This window comes from Orcinus orca, chromosome 7 (genome assembly GCF_937001465.1).
Source record: "Orcinus orca chromosome 7, mOrcOrc1.1, whole genome shotgun sequence".
NCBI classification, from domain to species: domain Eukaryota; kingdom Metazoa; phylum Chordata; class Mammalia; order Artiodactyla; family Delphinidae; genus Orcinus; species Orcinus orca.
This window is the reverse complement of record NC_064565.1, coordinates 94,057,697-94,082,464: the sequence shown is the minus strand read 5'-3', so window position 1 is coordinate 94,082,464 and position 24,768 is coordinate 94,057,697. Positions and strand designations below refer to the sequence as shown.

The following is a 24,768-nucleotide window of genomic DNA, read 5'->3' as shown; positions in this document are numbered from 1 at the left end:
ACACCTTTTGTAGTTGACCCACAATTCTTGGATATTCTGTTCCTTTTTTGTTTTTTTTTTTCAGTCTCTTTCCTCTTCGCTTTTCATTTTGGAAGTTTCTATTGACATATCCTCAAGCTCAGAGATTCTTTTCTCAGCCATGTCCAGTCTACTAATGAGCCTATCAAAGGCATTCTCATTTCAGTTATGGTGTTATTGGTCTCCAGCATTTCTTCTTGATTCTTTCTTAGAATTCCCATCTATTTCCATATCTTTGCTTACATTATGCATCTGTTATTGCATGTTGTCTACTTTTTCCATTAGAGCCCTTAGAAAATCATAATTTGTTTAAGTTCTTTTAAAGTCACAGTCTGATAATTCCAACATTCCTCTCATATCTGAATCTGGTTCTGATGCTTGCTCTGTCTCTTCAAACTGTTTTTTGTCTTTTAGTATGCCTTGTAATTTCCTTTTGAAAGAGGGGACATGATATACCTAGTAAAAGGAACTTTAGTAAGTAGGTCTTTAGTAAGATGTGAGGTATAGAGGAAGCATTCTATAGTCTGGTGATTAAGTCTGTCTTTTAGGGAGGCTGTGCCCCAACTTCACAAATGCTTCACAGATTTTTCCACCTCTTAGGTGGGATAGGATGGCTACATGGGGTTAGGTATTTCCCTTCCCCCACATGGAAGGCTAGTAAAAGCAGGAGTGGGGTATTTCTTTACTTTTAGGAAAAAGCAAGACTCTTCAACAGATTTCTTAGAAAGTAATATATCATCTGTCACTTCTTTATCTTCATTTTATTTGACCTCACTATGGCATTTGATAGAGCTGCCCATGTCTTTTTAACCTACTTTTGAATACTTTGGAATCTCAATTACCTACACTCTGGAATTTCCTTTTCTCTCACTAACTGGACTTTCTTTTTTCTTTCTTTCTTTTCCTTTTTTTTTGTGGGGGGGTTGGGTTTTTTTTAACGTTTTAATGAATGGGAGTGTGCATTTAAAAAAATTATTTACTTTTTGGCCACACCGTGCAGTGCAGGATCTTAGTTCCCTGACCAGGGATCAAACCTGTGCCCCCTGCATTGGGAGCTCAGAGTCTTAACCACTGGACTGCCAGGGAAGTCCCACTAACTGGACTTTCTAAGTCTCCTCTTAGGGCTCTTCCTCCTTTGTAACATCTCTTCCTTTGTTCAGATAAATGTGAGTGAACCCCCTGGCTTGATCCTGAGCTCCTTTCTCTCTCTGGCTCATTATGTCTAGACAAGTTTGTAATTTTTGTTCCACAAACACCCCTAATTTATTCCTGCTTTACAGATTTCTATTAATTATCTTTTTTCCTTGGAAAGCTCTTACCCCAAACCTTGGTTAGCTTGTTATTGTCATTTCAAGTCTCAGAGCAGATGTCGCCAACACAGAAGTCTTCCTTCATCTACAAATCTAAATTAGCTCCTACTGCAGTGTAGTTATGCTCTATTACTTTACTTTGTTTATTTTTATAAAAACACTGTGAGAACCCTATTTACTTCTGATCTTTTTGTTTTCTTGTTTGTATATTCTCTATCTACCATTTGCTAGCTAGAATGTAGGCTCTGTGAGAATAGAAACCTTATTTGTCATGCTGTCTACAATCTTTCTGGTACCTAGGTTAGTGTCTCTTACATACTTCTCAATAAATATGTGTTAACTGAACTGTTGAATGTTTGATCTTAGATCAAATATATATTAAATGGAGGTTAAAATCCAGCTTCTACCAAAAATAGACAAAACTACATTTATGACTTAATGTTGGCCATTTCTTCATTTTCTGCTTTTAAAAAGTCAACTGGTTAATTTCCATGTTTTTTGGAAAATTTTTATTTGTTTTGTTTTTAAAAGATGAAATAGGTTTACAGCTGTCATTCACAAGTACTTCTCTATAAATAACTCATTGTGGTATGGATGGATTTATACCCAAATGAAAACCAGATGGTCTTACTTGTGGTTAGTTATTCTCACTGTCTTAAATTGGCTTCTGAAATACTGGACATACCTTTTAGATGCTATAAAATAATTTTGATCATTAGTTATGGAACTAATGGAGATATCTTCAGGTGAATTTGCAGAATTATTATTTTATGCTCTCAAATCAGTATTCCTTATGCATTCTTCCTCTAACCAGTTGTCTATTATGTGTAAAAATGAAATAATATACCATTGAAAATAATTACAGTTTAAAACTGTATAATGGTCAAAACCATTATTCAGAGTTAACTGAATGGTAAATTCAGTGACTTTCAGGAGTTTGCACATCTGATTTCCACTAATTCCAAGACATATTATCTTCTGTATGTTTATGTCAAAGGCTCCTCAGTTGTTATGTTTTAAATAGTTGTTAAATGTTTATTTTATTGTTTATTTTAATTTTGAGGAAGTGCAAGTTAATCAATTTTTTTCTCTTATGAATAATGTTTTTTGTGTCATAGCTAAAAAAAAATCTTTGCCCAACCCAGTTTCACAAAGATCTCCTATTTTTTTCTAGACATTTTATGGTTTTAAGTTTTACATTTAGGTCTATGATCCATTCTGATGCATGTGACTATTTTTGTATAAGGTATGAGGTGTGGGTTAAGGCTCAGGATTTTGCATATGGATGCCTTATTGTTCCAGAATCATTTGTTTTTTAAAAAACTAAGTCTTTCTGCATTGAATTGCCATTACATCTTTGCCAAAAACCAATTGACCATAGACGTGTGGGTCTATTTCAGAGCTCTCTATTTATCTGTCTAATTATCTGTCCATTCTTTTGCCAATCTATGTTTATTTTGACTACTGTAAGTAGGTAGTATGAGTCCTTCAGCTTTGTTCTTTTTCTTGTTTGGGCTATTGTAGTTGCTTTCCCTATCCATACAAATTTATGAATCAGCTTGTTGATATTAGCAAAAATTCTGCCAAGATTATGATTGGGATTGTGTTGAATCTATAGATCAGTTTAAGGAGAATTAACATTGTAACAATATTGAATAATTAATCCATGAACACAATGTGTCAGTCCATTTATTTAGATCTTACTTGTTTTTCATTGGTGGTTGTTTTTTTCAGTGTGTAGTTCCTGCACATTTTTTGTTTGATTTATACCTAAGTATTTCATATTTTTAAGTTATTGGAATTAATACTATTTTAAAAATTTCTATTTCTGTTTTTTTCATTTCCAGTATCTAGAAATATAAATGATTTTTGTATCTTGACCTTATGTCTGCTACCCTAGTAAACTCATTAGATCTAGGAGCTTTTTTTATAGATCCCTTGGGATTTTCTATGTAGAAAATCATGTCATCAATGAATAGACACAGTTTTACTTTTTATTTTCCAGATTTCTATGCATTTTGTTTCTTTTTCTTCTTCTGTTCCACTGGCTAGGACCTCTAATGTGATGATGAATAGGAGTGATAAGAACAGACACCTTGCCTCATTCCCAGTCTTATAGTAAAAGCATTCAGTCTTTCATCATTAACCATGAAGTGGTCTCTAGGCTTCTGTGTAGATACTCTTTTTCAGGTTAAGCAATTTCCCTCCTTTTCCTAATTTACTGAGTTCTTTTTTTTTCTAATTATAAACAGATACTGGATTTTGTCAGATGCTTTTTATTTGTTTTTTTTCTTTAGTCTTTTTTTTTTTTTAATTTATTTTTATTTATTTATTTTTGGCTGCATTGGGTCTCTGTTGCTGCATGCAGGCTCTCTCCAGTTGTAGTGAGGCAGGGCTGCTCTTTGTGAGCAGGGGCTGCTCCTTGTTTGTTTCTCATTCCAGTGGCTTCTCTTGTTGTGGAGCATGGGCTCCAGAGAGCAGGCTCAGTAGTTGTGGTGCACGGGCTCAGCTGCTCCGTGGCATGTGGGATCCTCCCGGACCAGGGCTCGAACCCACGTCCCCTGCATTGGCAGGCAGACTCCCAACCACTGTGCCACCAGGGAAGCCCTCTTTAGTCTTTTGATATGGTGAATTTTAATAATTAATTTTTTTAAAATGTTGAACCAGTCTTACATTCATGGAAGAAGGCATACTTGGTTGTGACTTATTATTCTTTTTATATATTGCTGTGTTTGTAACAGTTATTTTAAAAATAATAACTGAAATAGGTGTTGTTACTACTTAAATTCTGGAATACCTTTAAAAATCATAACTCTCTTCTCTGTTTATTAATTCAGCCAACAAATATCTGACAATTATTGTGTGCTAGACATTGTTTTAAGTGCTGCAGATTAGAATATTGAACAAAATTGAGTTCTGCCCTTAGACTATATTACTTTCTAGAATGTAATATAAAGTCAGGTTCTGACATTAGCACCCCAAGGAACAATAAAACAGTGTAGGGGAATGGAGAATCATGAAGTGAGGGGCTAAAGCTATTTTAAATAATTAATCAAGGCAGGACTCTCTGAGGAAGTGACTGTAGAGCAGAAACATGAATGAAGTGAGGGAGCTAGCTATCCTATTTGTGGAAAATTGTTCCAGCAAATATGAAGTCCTGAAGCAAAGACTTGTTAGGTGTGTTTCAAGAATAACACAGAGGCTAGTGTTTATGGAGTGCAGTAACCCATAGAGATAGTTACAGGAGGCTAAGTAGTCAGGGACTTGATAGTGTAGAACTTTGTAGGCCATGGTAAGAAAAACTTTGGATTTTAAGTATAATGGCAACCACTTATTTTTCAACAAATATTAATTCAGTATCTGCTATATGTTAGATACTTTTGCATCTTGACAACATACTAGTTAACAAATAATGAAAAATCCAAGCAGTTGTAGATCTTAGAAATGTTAGTAATAAGTGTAGTTGTTTACGTTAATATGGAGGTAGTCAGAAGTGGTAGAGTTTAGAAGGATCAGTTAGTAAGCCTTGTTTATACACAGTGATTACATATTTAGGTATTTTAAAAAATTGGAGTAAATGGACTTGAGTTTTATGCTAAAACTATATGAACATAATTTAACCTTTTTTAATAATAGGAGACAGTTATTTTCCTGAGTTTCTTTTGGTTGCAAAGTAGAGAGACTTTCAGGCTAGGGTTTTTTAATAAGGATAGAGTCGGGAGTAGAATACAGAAGAACTTCATGGAACTCCTAGAATAGGAACTGTGATATGGCTGGGCCTCCAGAGTCCAGGATCCCCAAATCTTTATATCCAAGTGTGTTAATTATCTATTGCTATGTAATACATTACTCCAAAATTTAAAATATTTATTTCACAGCTTCTGGGGGTCAGGAATTTAGGCATGGCTTAGCTGGGTGCCTCTGGCTCAAGGTTTCTCACAAGGCTGCAGTCAAAGTGTTGGTTGGAGCTGCAGGCATCTGAAGGCTTGACTGAGGAAGGATCTGCTTCTCAGATCATTCACATGGCTGGTTGGCCAGCTTTAGGTCATTAATGTCTGTTGGCTGAAGACAATAGTTCTTTGCCGTGAGGGTCTTCCCAGCTCACAACATGGCAGCTGGTGCTCCCGAATGAGAGGGGTGACAAGATGGAAGCCACAGTATCTTTGTAACCTAATGTTGAAAGTGGCATCCCATTATCTCTGCTGTATTCTGTTTGCTAGAAGCAAATCACTAAATCCAGTCCACACTGTAGAGGAGAGGATTACACAAAGGCATGAATATCAGGAGATGAGTATTATTAAGATCACTTTAGAAGCTGCCTATCATACCAAGTAAGCCCTAGAGATCTTACCAGAGTTTTTGTGTGTATGTTTTATTCTAGTTCTCTACCATAAAGGTTCCTTAGCCACTGTCAATGTCTACATTTCTTTCCCTTCTCTTTTTTCTACCAACTCCATTTCTTATCTCTTAATCTATGTATCTTTTCTCTGCTTCTTATTTTTAGTTTCTCCTTATCTTTAGTTTATCCAGGGCCTAAGATGAATTCCACTGCTTCTTCTTATTTCACCTTCTGCCCCTGCTGTTAGCCACTTTGATTATATCCTTAGCACCCTGTTCAAATTTTTGAAAGAGAGAAGGTGGGTAAGGAGGAGATAGAGTATAATATCTTTTGAATATGATTACCTCAGAGAGAACTGTGATTAGGGCAGTTTCCCTCAGAGAGCAATGTAGTTATTTAAATACTATTGTAGATGTTTATAAATTAGAAGGTATAGGTCATTGAGTGATCAAGTGACAGACTGAGTCTTGAAAAAAAATTTCCCAATGCTAGCTTGTTTTATAATTATTTTTCTATTTCTCATAAAAGTAGAGTGCAAAATATACTTTTAAAAAGAAAACCCAATATTATGGTTATTTTTGTTTTCCTATTTGTTTTGGATTTAGAATAAATGAAAATCTGTTATATATAAGGTTTATTATTTTTGAGGCACTATATAAAAATGTATAAATTTTGAGACAGAAAATTATACAGAAATCTACATTTTTTTGGAGACATTATACAGTAAAATATAAAAAAGGCAAACATTTATTTTTATCGCACAGGATTAACAACGATTAACATTTGCTCATATTTCATTTAATCTTTTTCCCGCAAGTAATAAAATATTGTAGTTAAAATTCAGCTCCTCTTAAAACACCACTCTTAGTTCTGTTTCATGGAACTTACCTGATGCAACTACTGTTACAACTTTGGTGGGTATTTTTCTGGTTTGTCTTTTATTCTTGTAAACACATAAACACACACATGTATATATACATAAGTATGGTATGGTTTTGTGTTTGTGTTTTATTTATATGGTACCATACTATATATAATCTGCACCATTTCTTTTTTTTTAAACTTTATTCTGTTTTTGAGGTTTGTCCATATTGATACATATAGATCTAGGTCATTTTTTTTTAACTGCTATTCTAGTATTCCATCATGTTTTAATATCCATTCTCTCACTGTTAGATGTCTAGGTTACTTTGAAAGAGTGTTTTGCTCATACAAACACTGATCTCTTGTGCACCTGTGACAAACACATTTTCCACATTATTGTCAAATTATAGAATCAATTTATAGTTGAAACAGATGTGAGAAATCTTATTTACCCATGTTCCCATGGTAAGTGATATTTTCAGACTTACCCTCTTTTCAGTTTGGTGATTAGAAAACTGGTCTCTTGCATTATTAATCTGCATTTCATTTATTACTGGTAAAGTTGAGTATATGTTTAATGACCATTTGGATGTCATCATCTCTGAAGTGTCCGACTGTTGTAACCTTTGCCCGTTTCTAGGAGTTCTTAATATATTCTGGATACTAATCCTTTGTCTATTGATATATGTTGCAGTTATCTTCTCCTAGTCTATCACTTGCTTTTAACCCTGTGTGTAGATTTTTATTTTAATTGCATAGACGTTTTTGTGCCTTTTTTTCCTTTTGATCATTCTTATTAGTCTTTGCAAAGAATCAGCTTTTGGTTCTGTGTTTTTAAACAAGAATGAAGGGTGTAGAGTTACAGCTACCTCCTGGGGACATACAGTATGGGAGTGTGGCCATTCAAATGGCTATTAACTGTCATGTGCATTGAAACAAAAATTATGGAGTGTCATAGTTCCAAAGTGCTTTCAAAAACTTTTAATTGTTAATGAAGAAAATTTTTTTCACTAACTCTTCAATCTTCATAATTTTTTCATCATAATTTTTAATAGTACTAGATTAACTTTTTTATGAGTCAGAATATATGGTTTTATACTTTTTTAATAAAATAAAATTTGTTTAATTATGGGATTAATCTTTAGTGTCATCTGTTACATTCCCCCCTATTTTTCAGGCAGGAGTAAGAGCTTCTATAATGATAATTGATGACTATCCATTTGTGAAAAGGAAAATAATGATTGCAGATGATTTTTCAGAAAAAAAATTTTTGCACATTGCAGGTTAGGCTAGTTTTTACTACCACATTATTTTTAGCACCTGTGAAATTGTATACTTTTTTTTTTTTTTTTTTTTTTTGCTGTGCTGTGAGGCTTGTGGGATCTTAGTTCCCCGACCAGGGATTGAACCCTTACCCTGACAATTAAAGTGCAGAGTCCTAACCATTGGACCACCAGGGAATTCCCAATTATATACGTTTTTTGTAGTTCAGTTCACTTATATCTTATTACCTTATTTCCTACATTTTAGTTATTATTAATACTGTTCAGATTGTGAAGTTTAAATTGAGAAATGAAGGTTTTGAGCAATTTATTATATTTTATAAAAATAATACTTTTGGCTGAAAGTGTGGGATTGAGTCACATTTTCAAGTATGAATCCCAGGTTGGATTTTTCTCTTTTAACTCTCACCAAACATTGTCCAAAAAATGGAATCCTGAGATGTAATTGCATTCACAAATATTTGTCTAACTCTTAAATACTAGGCACTGTGCAACTTTCATTTGAGTTTTGGGTATTAGGCCCACAGTCAGAATGGAGAATAGTCCTTATTGAATTCCTTATGAGCTAGCAAAGAGCAAAGATAATGTTAGGAGTTGGGAAATAGAGGAGGAATTTAGTTCCATTCACTTTTTAATCAGAGACATTGAAAGTGTTGCCCTTGGGGAAAGTATAAAACTTTTTTCTTGATATTTGATCATTTATTTTTACATTATTTTAGGTTTGCAGTAATTATCTGCAGGATTCGCCATGACCCCAGCTCTGAGGGAGGCAGCAACAAAGGGTATCTGCTTTTCATCTTTACCAAGTACCATGGAGTCGGACAAGATGCTATGCATGGAAGGTCCAAGAACGGTAGATGAAAAGCTAAAAGGAGACACTTTCTCTCAGATGCTGGGATTTCCAACACCTGAACCTACTCTTAGCACTAATTTTGTGAATTTAAAACATTTTGGCTCCTCTCAGTCTTCAAAACATTACCAGACTGTTCTTTTAATGAGTTCTAATGCTACATTAAATAAATACAGTGAGAATTATAAACAAAAGAAATTAGGGGAACCCCACTGCAATAAGCTGAAAAACATACTGTGTAATGGTAGCAACATTCAGCTCAGTAAAATCTGTCATTCTCATTCTGAAGAGTTCATCAAAAAGGAACCTCTGTCAGATACCAAAAGTCAGTGCATGACAGATGTACAAATTATTTTGGATTCAAATATAACCAAAGACACTAATGTAGATAAAGGACAACTGAAAAACTGTAAGTGGTACCAAAAGAATGCACTTTTGGATAAAGATAGTGACGCTGAGATTAAAAAGGGTTTATTGCACTGTGCTCAAAACAAAATTGGGCCTGACCACTCAAACGTGCCTATTAGTTCCTCAACTGCTGAAAAAGAGGAGGAAGTGAATGCTCGTTTACTTCATTGTGTAAGCAAACAGAAAATTTTACTTAGCCAAGCTAGAAGAACTCAGAAACATTTGCAGATGCTCCTGGCAAAGCATGTTGTTAAGCACTGTGGTCAGCAAATGAAATTTTCTATGGAACATCAGCTCCCCAAAATGAAGATTTTTCATGAACCTACCACAATTTTGGATAACAGTTTACCTAAATGCACTGAAATTAAACCAGACATCAACTTATTGACTGCAGAGAATAAATTGTGGAATGATACAAAAAATGGCTTTGCACGGTGTACAGCTGCAGAAATCCAAAGATTTGCACTGTCTGCTACAGGGCTGTTGTCTCATGTTGAAGAGGGTCTGGATTCTGATGCAACTGATAGCAGCTCTGATGACGATTTGGATGAATATACCATTAGAAAAAATGTGTCAGTGTAAGTGAAAAATTATTATTAGACCTTTTACTGTTCTGTATATAGCAGCAATTTTGTCTTGATTTCAAGATATGTTTAAAAGAAATAGATTTTCTAAAATCTTAATGCCATAATCTTTAAGTTATAAAACTTTGGTGAATTTTTAAAATGTTTCTTTTGTTAAAAATGACAGTCTGTGAATATATACATACTATTTAAAAATAAGTTACCCAACTGCTCTATCTAGGGAAAAAACCCAGATAGGAATAATGAAAAATAATTAGCTATAAATATGTATTTTTCCTGTTCTTGAATAGAATAGGCTGTGGACAGGGCTTAAAATTTTGCTTAAGTTATCTAGCCAAAATGTATAGCTAAAAAAATTTAAAGTCTGCATAGGTAGCCCTCACTGGCTTCAGGAGTTTATCAGTTGGCAGTACATATAAATTGACCTGCTACTTAGAAATTTTTTTTTTAACTATATGCTCGTATTCACAGCTTTCAGCTCTGGTCTTTACCAATTTAGTCAATTTTTGCTAGATTAATATAACCAAAACAAAATTATAATGTCAGCTCTTAGATACCTATTGAATGCTTATTATGTGCTGGACCCTAGAGATTCAGTGATAGGCAAAATATTCAGCCTCTACCCTCTTGGGAATCTGCTTCAAACAGAGATACCTAGATATTTTATAAAACAAAACAAAACAGAAGCACAGAGAAAAATAGTTTTACTTATCATACCATTTTAATACTCCAGAACAGTTCTGATAGAAGTTTCTGGGATGATGGAAATGTTCTATTTCTGTGTTATCCAGTAGGCACTAGTCTCATGTGGCTATTGAGCACTTGAAATGTGGCCAGTACAACTGAAGAACTGAATTTTTTTAAAATTTATTATTTATTTATTTATTTATTTATTTATGGCTGCGTTGGGTCTTCTTTGCTGCGCGCAGTCTTTCTCTAGTTGCGGCGAGCGGGGGCTACTCTTTCGTTGCGGTGCACGGGCTTCTCATTGTGGTGGCTTCTCTTGTTGCAGAGCACAGGCTCTAGGCACGTGGGCTTCAGTAGTTGTGGCTCGCGGGCTCTAGAGTGCAGGCTCAGTAGTTGTGATGCATGGGCTCAGTTGCTCTGCGGCATGTGGGATTCTCCTGGACCAGGGCCTGAACCCATGTCCCCTACATTGGCAGGTGGATTCTTAACCACTGTACCACCAGGGAAGCCCAGAACTGAATTTTTAATTTTATTTAATTTGAATTAATTTTATTTTAAACAGCCAGCTATAATATAGTTTCTAATCTAGCTTTCAGAGAATCTGTTAATGTCCCTAAATTGATGCAAAATACTGTGTATATATGTGGCATTGGGGGAGGAAGAAGTTCATCATTTTTATCAAATTCTCAAAGATAAGTGAGAATCATTATAGAATTAGAAGCGGAATACATTAATTTTTACTAATAAGTAGAAGGTCAGTATATTAATTTTTATAGTAAGGAGTAAAATATAAAACAAAGTGAGCATTTCCAGGCTTTTTGGTGTTCTGTTATCACTATATTTGAAATGGATTTGAATGAGAGCTAATAGTTATTGAGGACATATTTTTCTAACTGGCATTGTGCTATTTACTTTACATTTGATATATTATTTAATCCTTTCAACAACCATGGGAGGTAATTGTTGTTATCTTTATTTCACTTAATAAGAAAAAGGCTCAGCATGGCTAAGTGACTTACCTATGGTCAAAAAGCCAGATAAGTGGTGGAGCTAGGCTTCTTGCCCATGTATGTGAAACTTTAAACCTATGCACTTTCTGTTGGACCATCCAACTTTGTCAACATTATATCAATGATGCTTACACATTATTAAGCAAATGTGTTCTATAAGAAGTCCAGAAATTTATCAGGTTTTCTATTTATAATGCTTTTGAAGTAATTCAATTTAATAACATTTAGTAGGTAAATGCTGTAAATTATTTACATTTTGTTGTTGAGAAGAGCTAATGGGCAGGGTTTTTTTTTTTTTTTTTTTTTTTGCGGTACACGGGCCTCTCACTGCTGTGGCCTCTCCTGTTGTGGAGCACAGGTTCCGGACGCGCAGGCTCAGCGGCCATGGCTCGCGGGCCCAGCCGCTCTGCGGCATGTGGGATCTTCCCGGACTGGGGCACAAACCCGTGTCCCCTGCATCGGCAGGCGGACTCTCAACCACTGCGCCACCAAGGAAGCCCTAGGGCAGGGTTTTTTATTATTGAAATGTAATTGATGCACAATGTTATGTTAGTTTTGGGTATGCTGTGTAGTGATTTGACATTTACATGCATTTTGAAGTAATCACCAATATAAGACTAGTAACCATCTGTCCCCATACAAAGTTATTACAGTATTATCAACCATATTCCTTATGCTGTATATTACATCTCCGTGCCTTATTTGTTTTATAAATGGAGGTATATACTTCTTTAATCCCCTTCACTTCTTTCCCCCACCACCCCACACCCTCCTCCTCTGGCAACCACCTTTTTACTTTCTGTATTTATTAGTCTGTTTTTGTTTTGCTCCGCTTGTCTTGTTTTTTAGATTCCATATATGAGATCATATGGTATTCGTCTGACTTATTTCACATAGTATAATACTCTCTAGAGTCATCCATATTGTTGCAAATGGCAAGATTTCATTTTTTTATGGCTGAATAATATTCCATTGTATGTATGTGTATATATATAAAAAAAACTTCTCCATTCACCTATGGATGGACACTTAGGTTGCTTCCGTGTCTTGGCTCTTGTAAATAATGCTGCAATGAACATGGGGGTGCACATGTCTTTTCGAGTCAGTGTTTTCATTTTCTTTGGATAAATACCAGGGAATGGATTGCTGGATCATAAGGTAGTTCTATTGTTAAATTTTTTGAGGAACCTCCATACTGTTTTCCATAGTGGCTGCACAAATTTACATTCCTAACAGCAGAGCACAAGGGTCCTTTTTCTCTGCATCCTCATCAACACTTGTCATTTCTTGTCTTTTTGATAATAACTATTCTAATGGTGTGAGGTGATAGCTCATTGTGGTTTTGATTTGCAGTTCTCTGATGATTAGTGATGCTGAGCACTTTTTCATGTGCCTATTGGCTATCTGTATGTCTTTTTTGGAAAAATGTCTATTCAGTTCCTCTGCTCAGTTTTTTTTTTTTTTTTTGCGGTACGCGGGTCTCTCAATGTTGTGGCCTCTCCCGTTGCGGAGCACAGGCTCCGGACGCGCAGTCTCAGCGGCCATGGCTCACGGGCCCAGCCGCTCCGCGGCATGTGGGATCTTCTCGGACCGGGCCAACACCCGTGTCCCCTGCATCGGCAGGTGGACTCTCAACCGCTGCGCCACCAGGGAAGCCCCACTCTGCTCAGTTTTTAATCAGGTTGTTTGTTTTTGATGTTGAGTTGTATGAGTTCTTTGTATATTTTGGATATTAACCCTTTATCAGATATATCATTTGCAAATATATTTTCCCATTTAGTATTCAGCCTTTTGATTTTTTGATAGCTTCCTTTGCTATGCAACTTAATTTTAAGCAACTTAAAGGCAAGTACTACTTTTTCTGTCATTGTATACCCAGTTCCTAGCACTGTCTGCTTTTTAGTGGTTGTTTGGTGTTGGTTGAGTGAATGAATGAATTTTTCTCTATTTGTATATGTAGCTGTAAAGGTACAAAAATCAAGGTTGGCAGTCTGTAAAATTTTCTCTTTCTGTATGTTTTATTTTTTCTTCTTCCATTCTGCAGTATATCTTTACTTGATTTTTCCCTCCTTTCTTCCTTGGTCTCTAGTAACAAACTGGTCACAAAATGTATCTTATACATCTTAGAACCCGCATGAGTGTGTGTTGAATGAATGAATGAATAAAATATACCAAAATATGGACATTTGAAAGTCATTATTTTATTCTAATATTTAAAATTTTAATTTTGATAAGTAAAATTGATATGTGTATTATGCTTATCTTAAAAATCTTAGATTATATGATAACTAATGTCTTTTTTTTTTTTTTAGTTTATAGCCCATATAAGAAAAACAAGTTCCTTCACTCCATCACTCTCGTCAGGAAATTTACCTGTGAAGGAATATGATGGTTTTAAGAAATTGGAAAGTACTCACATTAGCCATTACCAGTTATTTAAAATATATATTTATATGTAGACAGTAGATTAATTTATAATGACATTACTGATACACTTTAAAGATAACTTGTGGCTGAAAGACTAATGTGCATTAGGCACTTTTCTAAAAAGTCAATTTACTTTGCAAAGCAAAACAGGAGGACTTTATATTTTTTGTAGGTTTGAGATATAATCCTTATAATATGAATGGAATCTCCCCCCTCCATGTTCTGTCCCTTTGGTGAAGGAACACAAGTTATGGACATACTTGTGTTACAGTCGTGGCTTGCTCTGTGACTCTGAGCAATGGTTAGGTTATTCTTAACCCACTGAATCAGATTCCTCTTTTTTGGTCTACCTTAAAGAGTTCTGGAGATGATTAGATGAAATAATTAATATAAAGTACCTATGCCTAATAAGGCACTGATTTGATAGCCAATAAAGAGTGCCTTATTAAGCAGTTTATGGTTGTGGAAGACTGGAGCTTAATATCCCATGGAAAACTTGGGGAGCCAGTGTAAAATACATGCCTGAGTTAACCATTTGAGAGGTGAAGAAGCTGGAGTATTTGTACATCAAATCCCATCAGTTACTGGGTGAAGACTATTCCTAGTTTTACTAATTCCCTGGCAGTTCTGTTCTGCCACTTGAGTGACAAAGACCGCTTAAGCACCAACAACAAAAAGCCCTCAAAGAAATGCAGGTGCTGGCAGTTGGAAGTCAGGTCTGTGTCTGCTGAACTGGTATGTGTGAAGGGATGTGGGTGGGTTCGACATACTGTGTTACAATTATGTTACCTCTCATCTGGTGGTAAGGCATTAGAGTTCTAGCTTTTATTTATTTATTTTTTCTTCTCTTCTGGGAAATGATGATTAGTTACTTTCTTCCAGGATGCATGTGGGAAAACTCATAGATTTTAACACAGACATATTCTGATCCTTCAATGTTGTAAGAAAAAGGAAGAAACATGGCTTCTTATCTGAGGAAATCTGCCAGTATCTTCCAAATCACTCAACCATCTTGGGTGTTTGGAGAAAAATCTCTTCATTTTTCCATATTAGTTTCCATGTATTCAAATTTTCTTTTTAGTTTTTACTTCAGTATGTAAATTGGCTATCTTGATAAGGAAATTCTTTTAAACAAAATCAGATATTTACTAAGAAAGAAGGGAGAGTTGTTTAATTATAAGCTGTGAGGTGACTCTTTCTAGATTGAACGATGGGAAAGAGCTAAGTAAATAATTTCTTGCAGAGCTGCAGAAATGAATACTCAGTTTTCTGTATAAACACTTCCTATTTTGCCAGTAGAAAGAAAAAAACCAGGTGATGAATTTCCCTTTGAGAAATTTGATAAATAGGAGTATGAGCTCAGTGTGACATTCAGAGAGTAAAGAGACGAATAACATTATATTAATAAATTACAAATGAGTACTTTTATACTTGTATAATATCAAGTTGACAAATTGTTTTGTATTTATCACCTTTTTTTTTTTTTGTGGTACGCGGGCCTCTCACTGTTGTGGCCTCTCCTGTTGTGGAGCACAGGCTCCGGACGCGCAGGCTCAGCGGCCATGGCTCACGGGCCCAGCTGCTCTGCGGCATGTGGGATCTTCCTGGACCAGGGCACGAACCCATGTCCCCTGCATCGGCAGGTGGACTCTCAACCACTGCGCCACCAGGGAAGCCCCTTAGTTTTTCTTTTACAGAAAGTCATATAGTTGGAATCATATAGTATGTAGCCTTTTCAGATTGGCTTCTTTACTTAGTACTATGCATTTAAGTTTTTCCCTTGTCTTTTCCTGGCTTGATAGCTCATTTCTTTCTAGCACTGAATAATATTCCATTGTCTGCCTATAACCACAGTTTATCCATTCACTTGTTGAAAGGTGTCTTGGTTGCTTCTAGGTTTTGGAAATTATGAATAAAGCTGTTATAAATATCTGCATGCTGGTTTTTGTGTGGACATACATTTTCAATTCATTTGCGTAGATGCCAAGGAGTCCAATTGCTGGATTATATGGTAAGAGTATGTTTAGTTTTGTAAGAAACTGCCAAACTGTCTTCCAAAGTAGCTATACTATTTTGCATTCCAGCCAACAACGAATGACAGTTCTTATTGCTCCACATCTTTGCCAGCATTTGGTGGTGTCAGTGTTTCAGATTTTGGCTATTATAACAGATGTGTAGTGGTATCTTATTGTTGTTTTAATTTGCAATTCCCAAATGACATATGATGTTGAACATCTTTTCATATGCTTACTTGCCATATATATATATCTTCTTTGGTGAGGTGTCTGTTCAAGTCTTTTGCCTATTTTTTAATTGGGTTGAGTTTTAAGAGTTCTTTGTATATTTCAGATAATAGTCCTTTATTATATATATCTTTTGCAAGTGTTTTCTCCCAGCCTTTGGCTTGCCTTCTCATTCTCTTTCAAGTGTCTTTACAGAGGAGAAGTTTTTAATTTTAATGAAGTCTAGCTTATCAATTATTTCTTTCATGGATCATGCCTTTGTTTTGTCTAAAGTGTCATCACCATATGCAAGGTCACCTAGATTTTCTCCTATGTTATCTTTTTGGAATTTTATAGTTTTGCATTTTACATTTAGTTCTCTGATCTTTTTTTTTTGTGGTACGCGGGGCTCTCAACGCTGCGGCCTCTCCCATTGTGGAGCACAGGCCCCGGATGCGCAGGCCCAGCAGCCATGGCTCACGGGCCCAGCCGCTCCGTGGCCTGCGGGATCCTCCTGGACCGGGGCATGAACCCGTGTCCCCCGCACCGGCAGGCGGACTCTCAACCACTGCACCACCAGGGAAATCCCTATGATCATTTTTGAGTTAATTCTTGGAAAGAGTGTAAGGTCTATGTCTAGATTCTTTTTTTTTTTACATGTGGATGTCTAGTTTTTCCAACACTATATATTGAAAAGACTGCCTTTTCTCCACTGTATTGCTTTCACATCTTTGTCAAAAACCAGTTGACCATATTTTTGTGGATTTATTTGGGGGCTCTGTATCTGGTTCAGTTAATCTGTTTGTCTGTTCTTTTGCCAATACCACATTGTCTTGATTACTGTAGCTTTATACTAAGTCTTGAATATGGATAGTGTCAATCCTCTGACTTTGCTGTTCTCCTTCAATATTGTGTTGGCTATCATGGGTCTTTTGCCTCTCCATATAAACTTTAGAATCATTTTGTTTATTTCCACAAAATAGTTTGCTGGCATTTTGATTGGCATTGCATTGAATCTATAGATCCAGTTGGGAAAAACTGGTATACTGACAATATTGAATCTTCCTATCCATGAACATGGAATTTCTCTCTAATTTTTTAGTTCTTCTTTGATATCTTTAATCATAGTTTTGTTGTTTTCCTCATATAGATCTTATACATATTTTGTAAGATTTATACCTAAGTATTTCATTTTGGGGGATGGTAATGTGCTTTTAATTCAAATTCTGCTTTTTTACTGCTGGTATATGAGAAAGCAGTTGACTTTTGTATATCAACTTTGTATCCTGCAACCTTGCTGTAATTGCTTATTAGTTGTAGGGTTTTTAAAAATGATTCTTTTGGATTCTTCCCATAGATAATCATGTCATCTGTGAACAGAGTTTTATTTCTTCCTTACAAACTTGTATATCTTTTATTTCCTTTTCTTGTCTTATTGCTTTAGCTATGATTTCCAGTACAATGTTGAAAAGGAGAGATGACGGGATATCTTGTCTTGTTCCTGATCTTAGTGGGAAAGGTTCTACTCTCTTACAATTAAGTATGATATAGCTGTAAGTTTTTGGTAGATAATCTTTATCAGGTTGAGAAAATTCCCTCTTTTTCTAGTTTACTAAGAGTTTTCATTGTGTGTGTTGTACTTTGTGAAATGCTATTTGTGCACCTATTGGTATGGTCATGTGATTGTTTTCTCTTTGATGTGATATGATGTAATGATGTGATATTGATATGATAATATGATGCCTGTTGATATGATAGATCACATTAATTGATTTTGAATGTTGAACCAGCTTTGCATACCTAGGATAAATCCCACTTGGTTATGGTATGTAAGTCTTTTTATACATTTTTAAATTCAATTTGCTAACATTTTGTGGTTCTTTGTGTCTATCTTCATGAGATTGTAGTTTTCTTGTAATAGCTTTATCTGGTTTTGGTATTAGGGTAATGCTGACCTCATAGGTGAGTTAGGAAGTAGTCCCTCTCCTTCTATCTTCTGAAAGAGATTCTCGAGAATTCGTAAAATTTCTTCTTTAAATTTTTGGTAGAATTTATCAGTGAACCCATTTGGGCCTGCTGCTTTCTGTTTTGGAAGGTTACTAATTATTGATTTAATTTCTTTAACAGATACAAGTCTATTCAGATTGTTTATTTCTTCTTGTTTGAGGTTTGGCAGATTGTACCTTTCAAGGAATTAGCCCATTTCCTCTACATTATCAAATTAGTGGACTTAGAGTTGTTCATGTTACTCCTTGATTATCCGTTTAGGGTTCATAGGATCTGTGGTGAAGTCTCCTCTTTCATTTCTGATATCGGTAATTTCTGTGATCTCTCTTTAATTCTGGTTATCCAGGACAAAGACTTATTGACTTCACTGATCTTTTCAAAGAACCATTTTTTGGTTTTTTTGATTTTTCTCAGTTGATTTCGTGTTTTCAGTCTCATTGATTTCTGCTCAGATTTTTATTATTTCTTCTACTTACTTTGGATTTAACTTGCTCTTCTTTTTCTAGTTTCCTAAAGTGGAGCTTAGATGGTTGATTTTTAGATCTCTCTTATTTTCTAATGTATGAATTTAATGCTATAAATTCTGTTTTTTCTCTTAGGCTTTTCCCTGTAAGCAGTGTTTCCACTGTATCCCACAAATTTTGAGACTTGTATTTGCATTTTCCTTTCATTCATAGTATTTTAAAATTTCTACTGAGATTTCTTCTTCACCCCATGTATTAATTAAAAGTGTGTTGTTTAATCTCCAAGTATTTGGGGATTTTCCAGTTAACCATTCTGTTAATGATTTCTAATTTAATTCTTTTGTGGCCTGACAGCAGACATTATATAATTTCTGTTTTTTAAAACTTGTTGAAGTGTGTTTTATGGCCCAGAATATGGTCTGTTTTGGTGAATGTTTAATGTTAGCTTGAGAAAAATGTGTAATCTGCTGTTGTTGGATGAAGTAGGCTATAGGTGTCAATTATATCCAGCTGATTACTGGTGCTGTTGAGTTCATCTCTGTCTTTACTGATTTTCTGCCTGTTGGATCTGCACATTTCTGATAGAGGGAATGTTAAAGTCTCCGATATAATAGTGGATTCATCTATTTCTTCTTGCAGTCATCTATCAATTTTGCCTTACATAGTTTGATGCTCTTTGTTAGATGCATACACATTAAGGATTGTTATCTTCTTGAAGTGTTGACCCTTTTATTATTATGTAATACCCCTCTTTATCAATGATAACTTTTCTTGCTGTGAAGTTTGGTCTGTCTGAAATTAACATACCTACTCCCACTTTCTTTTGATTAGTGCTAGCATGGCCTAAGTTTCTCTGTCTCTTCAGTTTAGTTTTTTTTTTTTTCTTTTTTTTTTTATAGTATAGCAGTTACTTATTAGTGAGATAAATGGTTACAATTCTCCCTCTGGACCTGTTTAGCCTTGTACATAAAACAATTATTATTATTTTTAATTGAAGTATAGTTAATTTACAATGTTGTGTTACTTTCAAGTCTACAGCAAAGTGATTGAGTCATATATATATATATATATATGTATATATTAGATTATTTTCCTTTATAGGTTATTACAAGATATTGAGTATAGTTCCCTGTGCTATACAGTAGGTCCGTGTTGTTTACCTATTTTGTATATAGTAGTGTGTATATGTTAATCCCAAACTCCTAATTTATCTCTCCCCCTCCCTTTTGGTAACCATAAAATTGTTTTCTGTGTCTGTGAGTCTATTTCTGTTTTGTAAATAAGTTCATTTGTATCATATTTTAAGATTCCACATATAAGTAATATTATATGATATTTGTCTTAACTCTTTCTGACTTACTTCACTTAATATGATAATCTCTAGATCCATTCATGTTGCTACAAATGGCATTATTTTATTCTTTTTTTATGGCTGGGTAACATTCCATTGTGTATATATATACCATATCTTCTTTATCCATTCATCTGTTGATGTTGCTTCCATGTCTTGGCTATTGTAAATAGTGCTGCTATGAACACTGGGTGCATATATCTTTTCAAATTAAAGTTTTCTCTGGATATATGCCCAGGAGTGGGATTGCAGGATCATATGGTAACTCTATTTTTAGTTTTTTAAGGAACTTACATACTGTTCTCCGTAGTGACTGCACCAATTTACATTCCCACCAACACTATAGGAGAGTTCCTGTTTCTCCACACCCTCTCCAGGATTTACTATTCGTAGAGTTTTTAATGATGGCCATTCTGACTGATGTGAGGTGATACTTCATTGTAGTTTTGGTTTGCATTAATATAATAATTAGTGATATTGAGCATCTTTTTGTGTTCCTGTTAGCCATCTGTATGTCTTCTTTGGAGAAATGTCTATTTAGGTCTTCTGCCTACTTTTTGATTGGGTCGTTTGTTTTACTGACATTAAGCTGTATGAGCTGTTCGTATATTTTGGAGATTAATCCCTTGTTGGTAGCATTGTTTGCAAATATTTTCTCCCAGTCCGTAGTTTGTCTTTTTGTTTTGTTTATGGTTTCCTTTGGTATGCAAAAGCTTTCAAGTTTCATTAGGTCCCATTTGTTTATTTTGTTTCTATTTCCATTACTCTAGGAGACAGATTGAAAAAGATATTGCTGTGATTTATGTCAAAGGGTGTTCTGCCTATATTTTCCTCTAAGAGTTTTATAGTGTCTGGTCTTACATTTAGGTCTTTAATCCATTTTGAGTTTATTTTTGTATATGGTGTTAGAGAATTTTCTGATTTCATTCTTTTACGTGTAGCTGTCCAGTTTTCCCAGCATCACTTATTGAAGGGACTGTCTTTTCTCCATTGTATATTTTTGCCTCCTTTGTTATCGATTAATTGACCACAAGTGTGTGGGTTCATTTCTGTGCTTTCTATCCTGTTCCATTGATCTATGTGTCTGTTTTTGTGCCAGTACTATATTATTTTGATTAGCTTTGTAGTTTAGTCTGAAGTCAGGGTGCCTGGTTCCTTCAGCTCCATTCTTCTTTCTCAAGACAGTTTTGGCTATTTGGGGTCTTTGTGTTTCCATACAAATTTCTAAGTTTTTTTGCTCTAGTTCTGTGAAAAGTGCCGTTGGTAATTTGCTAAGGATTGCATTGAATCTGTAGATTGTCTTGGGTAGTATGGTCATTTTAACAGTATTGATTCTTCCAATCCAAGAACATGGTATATCTTTCCATCTGTTTGTGTCATCTTCAATTTCTTTCATCAGAGTATTATGGTTGTTTCCTTACTTTCTCTTTTAGAGTATAAAAATGCAACAGATTTCTGTATATTAATTTTGTATCCTGCAGCTTTACCAGATTCATTGATGAGCTCTAGTAGTTTTCTGGTAGTGTCTTTAGAATTTTCTGTGTATAGCATCATGTCATCTGCAAACAGCGACAGTTTTATTTCTTCCTTTCCAATTTGGATTCCTTTCATTTCTTTTTCTTCTCTGATTACTGTGGCTAGGACTTCCAAAACTATGTTAAATACAAGTGGTGAGAGTGGGCAGTCTAGTCTTGTTCCTGATCTTAGAGGAAATGCTTTCAGTTTTTCATTATTGAGTATGATGTTAGCTGTGGGTTTGTCATATATGGCCTTTCTTATGTTGAGGTCAGCTACCTCTTTGCCTGGTTACTGAAGAGTTTTTATCATAAATGTTGAATTTTGTCAAAAACTTTTTCTGCATCTATTGAAATGATCATATGGTTCTTATGCTTCAATTTGTTAATGTGGTATATCAGATTCAGTTATTTGCAGATATTGAAAAATCCTTGCATCACTGGGATCCCACTGGATTATGGTGTGTGATCCTTTTAATGTATTGTTGGATTCGGTTTGCTAGTATTTTGCTGAGGATTTTTCATCTATTTTTATCAGTGATATTGGCCTATAATTTTCTTTTTTTTTGATATCTTTGTCTAGGTTTAATGTCAGGGTGATAGTGGCCCAGGGTGATAGAGTGAGTTTGGAAGTGTTCCTTCCTTTGCATTTCAGGAATAGTTTGAGAATGATAAATGTTAACTCTTCTCTAAATATTTGGTAGAATTCACCTGTGAAGCCATCTGTTCCTGGACTTTTGCTTGCTGGGAGTTTTTAATTACTGATTCAATTTTGTTACTGGTAGTTGGGCTGTTCATATTTTCTGTGTCTTTCTGGTTCAGTCTTGGGAGATTGTACCTTTCTAAGAATTTATCCATTTCTTCTAGGTTGTCCATTTTATTAGTGTATAGTTGTTTATTGTAGTATCTTATGATCTGATCTATTTCTGTGGTGTCAATTGTAACTTGTTCTTTTTTCATTTCTGATTTTATTAATTTGGACCCTCTCTCTTTTTTTCCTGATGAGTCTGGTTAACAGTTTATCAATTTTGTTTATCTTTTCAAAGAACCAGCTTTTAGGTTCATTGATCTTTTCTGTTTTTTATTTTAGTATCTATTTCATTTATTTCTGCTCTGCTCCTTATGATTTCTTCTACTAATTTTGCGTTTTGTTCTTCTTTCTCTGGTTGCTTTAGGCATAAGATTAGGTTGTTTATTTGAGATTTTTCTTGTTTCCTGAGGTACAGTTGTATTGCTATAAACTACCCTCTTAGAACTGCTTTTGCTGCATCCCATAGGTTTTAGATTGTCGTATTTTCATTTGTCTCTAAGTATTTTTTGATTTCCTCTTTGATTTCTTCAATGATCCATTGATTGTTTAGTTAAACATATTGTTTAGCCTCCATGTGTTTGTGTTTTTTGCAGTTTTTTTTTTTCTTGTAGTTGATTACTAGCCTCATAGTGTTGTGGTCCAAAAAGATGTTTGATATGATTTCAGTTTTCTTAAATTTACCAAGGCTTGCTTTGTGGCCCAGGGTGTTATTTGTCCTGGAGAATGTTCCATGTGCACTTAAAAAGAATGTATATTCTGCTGCTTTCAGATGGAATGCTCTATAAATATCAATTAAGTCCATCTGGTCTTAATGGGTCATTTAAGGCTTGACTTTCCTTTTTGAGTTTCTGTGTGGATGATCTGTCCATTGATGTAAGTGGGGTGTTACTGTCACCACACTATTAATGTGTTACTATCAATTTCTCCTTTTATGTCTGTTAACATTTACCTTATCTATTGAGGTGCTCTTATGTTGGGTGCATATATATATTTCCAATTGTTATATCTTCTTCTTGGATTGATCCTTTGATCATTATGTAGTGTTCTTCTTTGTCTTGTGACAGTCTTTATTTTAAAGTCAACTTTTTATGACATAAGTATTGCTACTCTGGCTTTCCCTTGATTTCCAGTTGCATGGAATACCTTTTCCCATGCCCTCACTTTCATTATGTATGTGTCTCTAGATCTGAAGTGAGTCTCTTGTAGGCAGCAAATATATGGGCCTTGTTTTTGTATCCATTCAGCCAGTCTGTATCTTTTGGTTGGAGCATTTAGTCCATTTACATTTAAGGTAATTAATAATGTGTATGTTCCTATTCCCATTTTGTTAATTGTTTTGGATTTGTTTTTGTAGGTCTTTTCCCCCCCCTTTCTTCTTTTACTCTCTTTTCTTGTGATTTGATGATTGTCTTTAGTGTTATGTTTGGATTCCTTTTTCTTTTTTGCGAGTATATCTGTTATAGATTTTGTTTTGTGGTTATCATGAGGTTTTTGTATAGGAGTGTGTATATATATATATATATATATATATATTTTTTTTTTTTTTTTTGCGGTACACAGGCCTCTCACTGTTGTGGCCTCTCCCATTGCGGATCACAGCTCCGGACGCACAGGCTCAGTGGCCATGGCTCACAGGCCCAGCTACTCTGTGACATGTGGGATCTTCCCGGACCGGGGCATGAACCCGTGTCCCCTGCATCAGCAGGTGGACTCTCAACCACTGTGCCACCAGGGAAGCCCACAGAGTGTATATTTTTATGTGCTTGTTTTAAGTTGCTGATCTCTTAATTTCAAACACATTTTAGATACCCTGCATTTGTGCTGTTCTCCCTTTATGATTATTGTTTTTGATATATTTTACATCTAATTGTTTTGTGTATCCCTTAACTGCTTATTGTGGATACAAATAATTTTACTACTTTTGTCTTTTAACTTCCCTACTAGCTTTGTGCATGGATTATTTCCTACCTTTATTCTATGTTGGTCTTTACCAGTGAGCTTTTCCAGTTTGTAATTTTCTTGTTTCTAGTTGTGACCTTTTCTTTTTTGCCTAGAGAAGTTCCTTTAGCATTTGCTGTAAAGTTGGTTTGGTGGTCCTGAATTCTTCTAGCTTTTGATTGTTTGTAAACCTTTTGATTTCTCCATCAAATCTGAATGAGAGTCTTGTTGGGTAGAGTATTTTTGGTTGTAGGTTTTTCTCTTTCATCACTTTAAGTATATCATGTCACTCCCTTCTGGCCTGCAGAGTTTCTGCTGAAAAATCAGCTGATAGCCTTATTGGAATTCCCTTGTGTGTTATTTGTTGCTTTTCCCTTGTTGCTTTTAATATCCTCTCTTTATCTTTAATTTTTGTCATTTTGATTACAATGTGTTGTGGTGTATTCCTCTGGGTTAATTCTGCATGGGACGCTGCACTTCCTAGACTTGGGTGATTGTTTCTATCCCCAGGATAGGGAAATTTACAGCTATTATCTCTTCAAATAGTTTCTGAGGCCTGTTCTCTTTCTCTTCACCTTCTAGGATTCCTATAATGCAAATATTAGCATGCTTCATGTTGTCTCAGAGGTCTCTTAAACTGTCCTCATTTCTTTCCATTCTTTTTTATTTCTATTCAACAGC

At 35.0% G+C, this 24,768-nt stretch overlaps 1 protein-coding gene across 10 annotated transcripts in view; it reads left to right on the top strand.

Moving 5' to 3' along the window:
- KANSL1L (KAT8 regulatory NSL complex subunit 1 like) overlaps positions 1-24,768 on the top strand; it is a 146,771-nt gene that overhangs the window by 7,441 nt on the left and 114,562 nt on the right. For 4 of the 10 annotated variants that reach the window (XM_004262935.4, XM_049712103.1, XM_033428296.2 and 1 more), the window contains exon 2: positions 8,534-9,650. In XM_004262935.4, the coding sequence (XP_004262983.1) occupies positions 8,563-9,650 (1,088 nt within the window). In that variant the 5' untranslated portion in view covers positions 8,534-8,562. Of the gene's footprint in view, positions 1-1,162; positions 3,611-3,928; positions 5,660-5,692; positions 6,582-7,708; positions 7,815-8,533; positions 9,651-24,768 lie in introns of those variants that run through there. The other 6 variants (XM_033428336.2, XM_033428329.2, XM_033428324.2 and 3 more) reach the window with 4 other exon arrangements.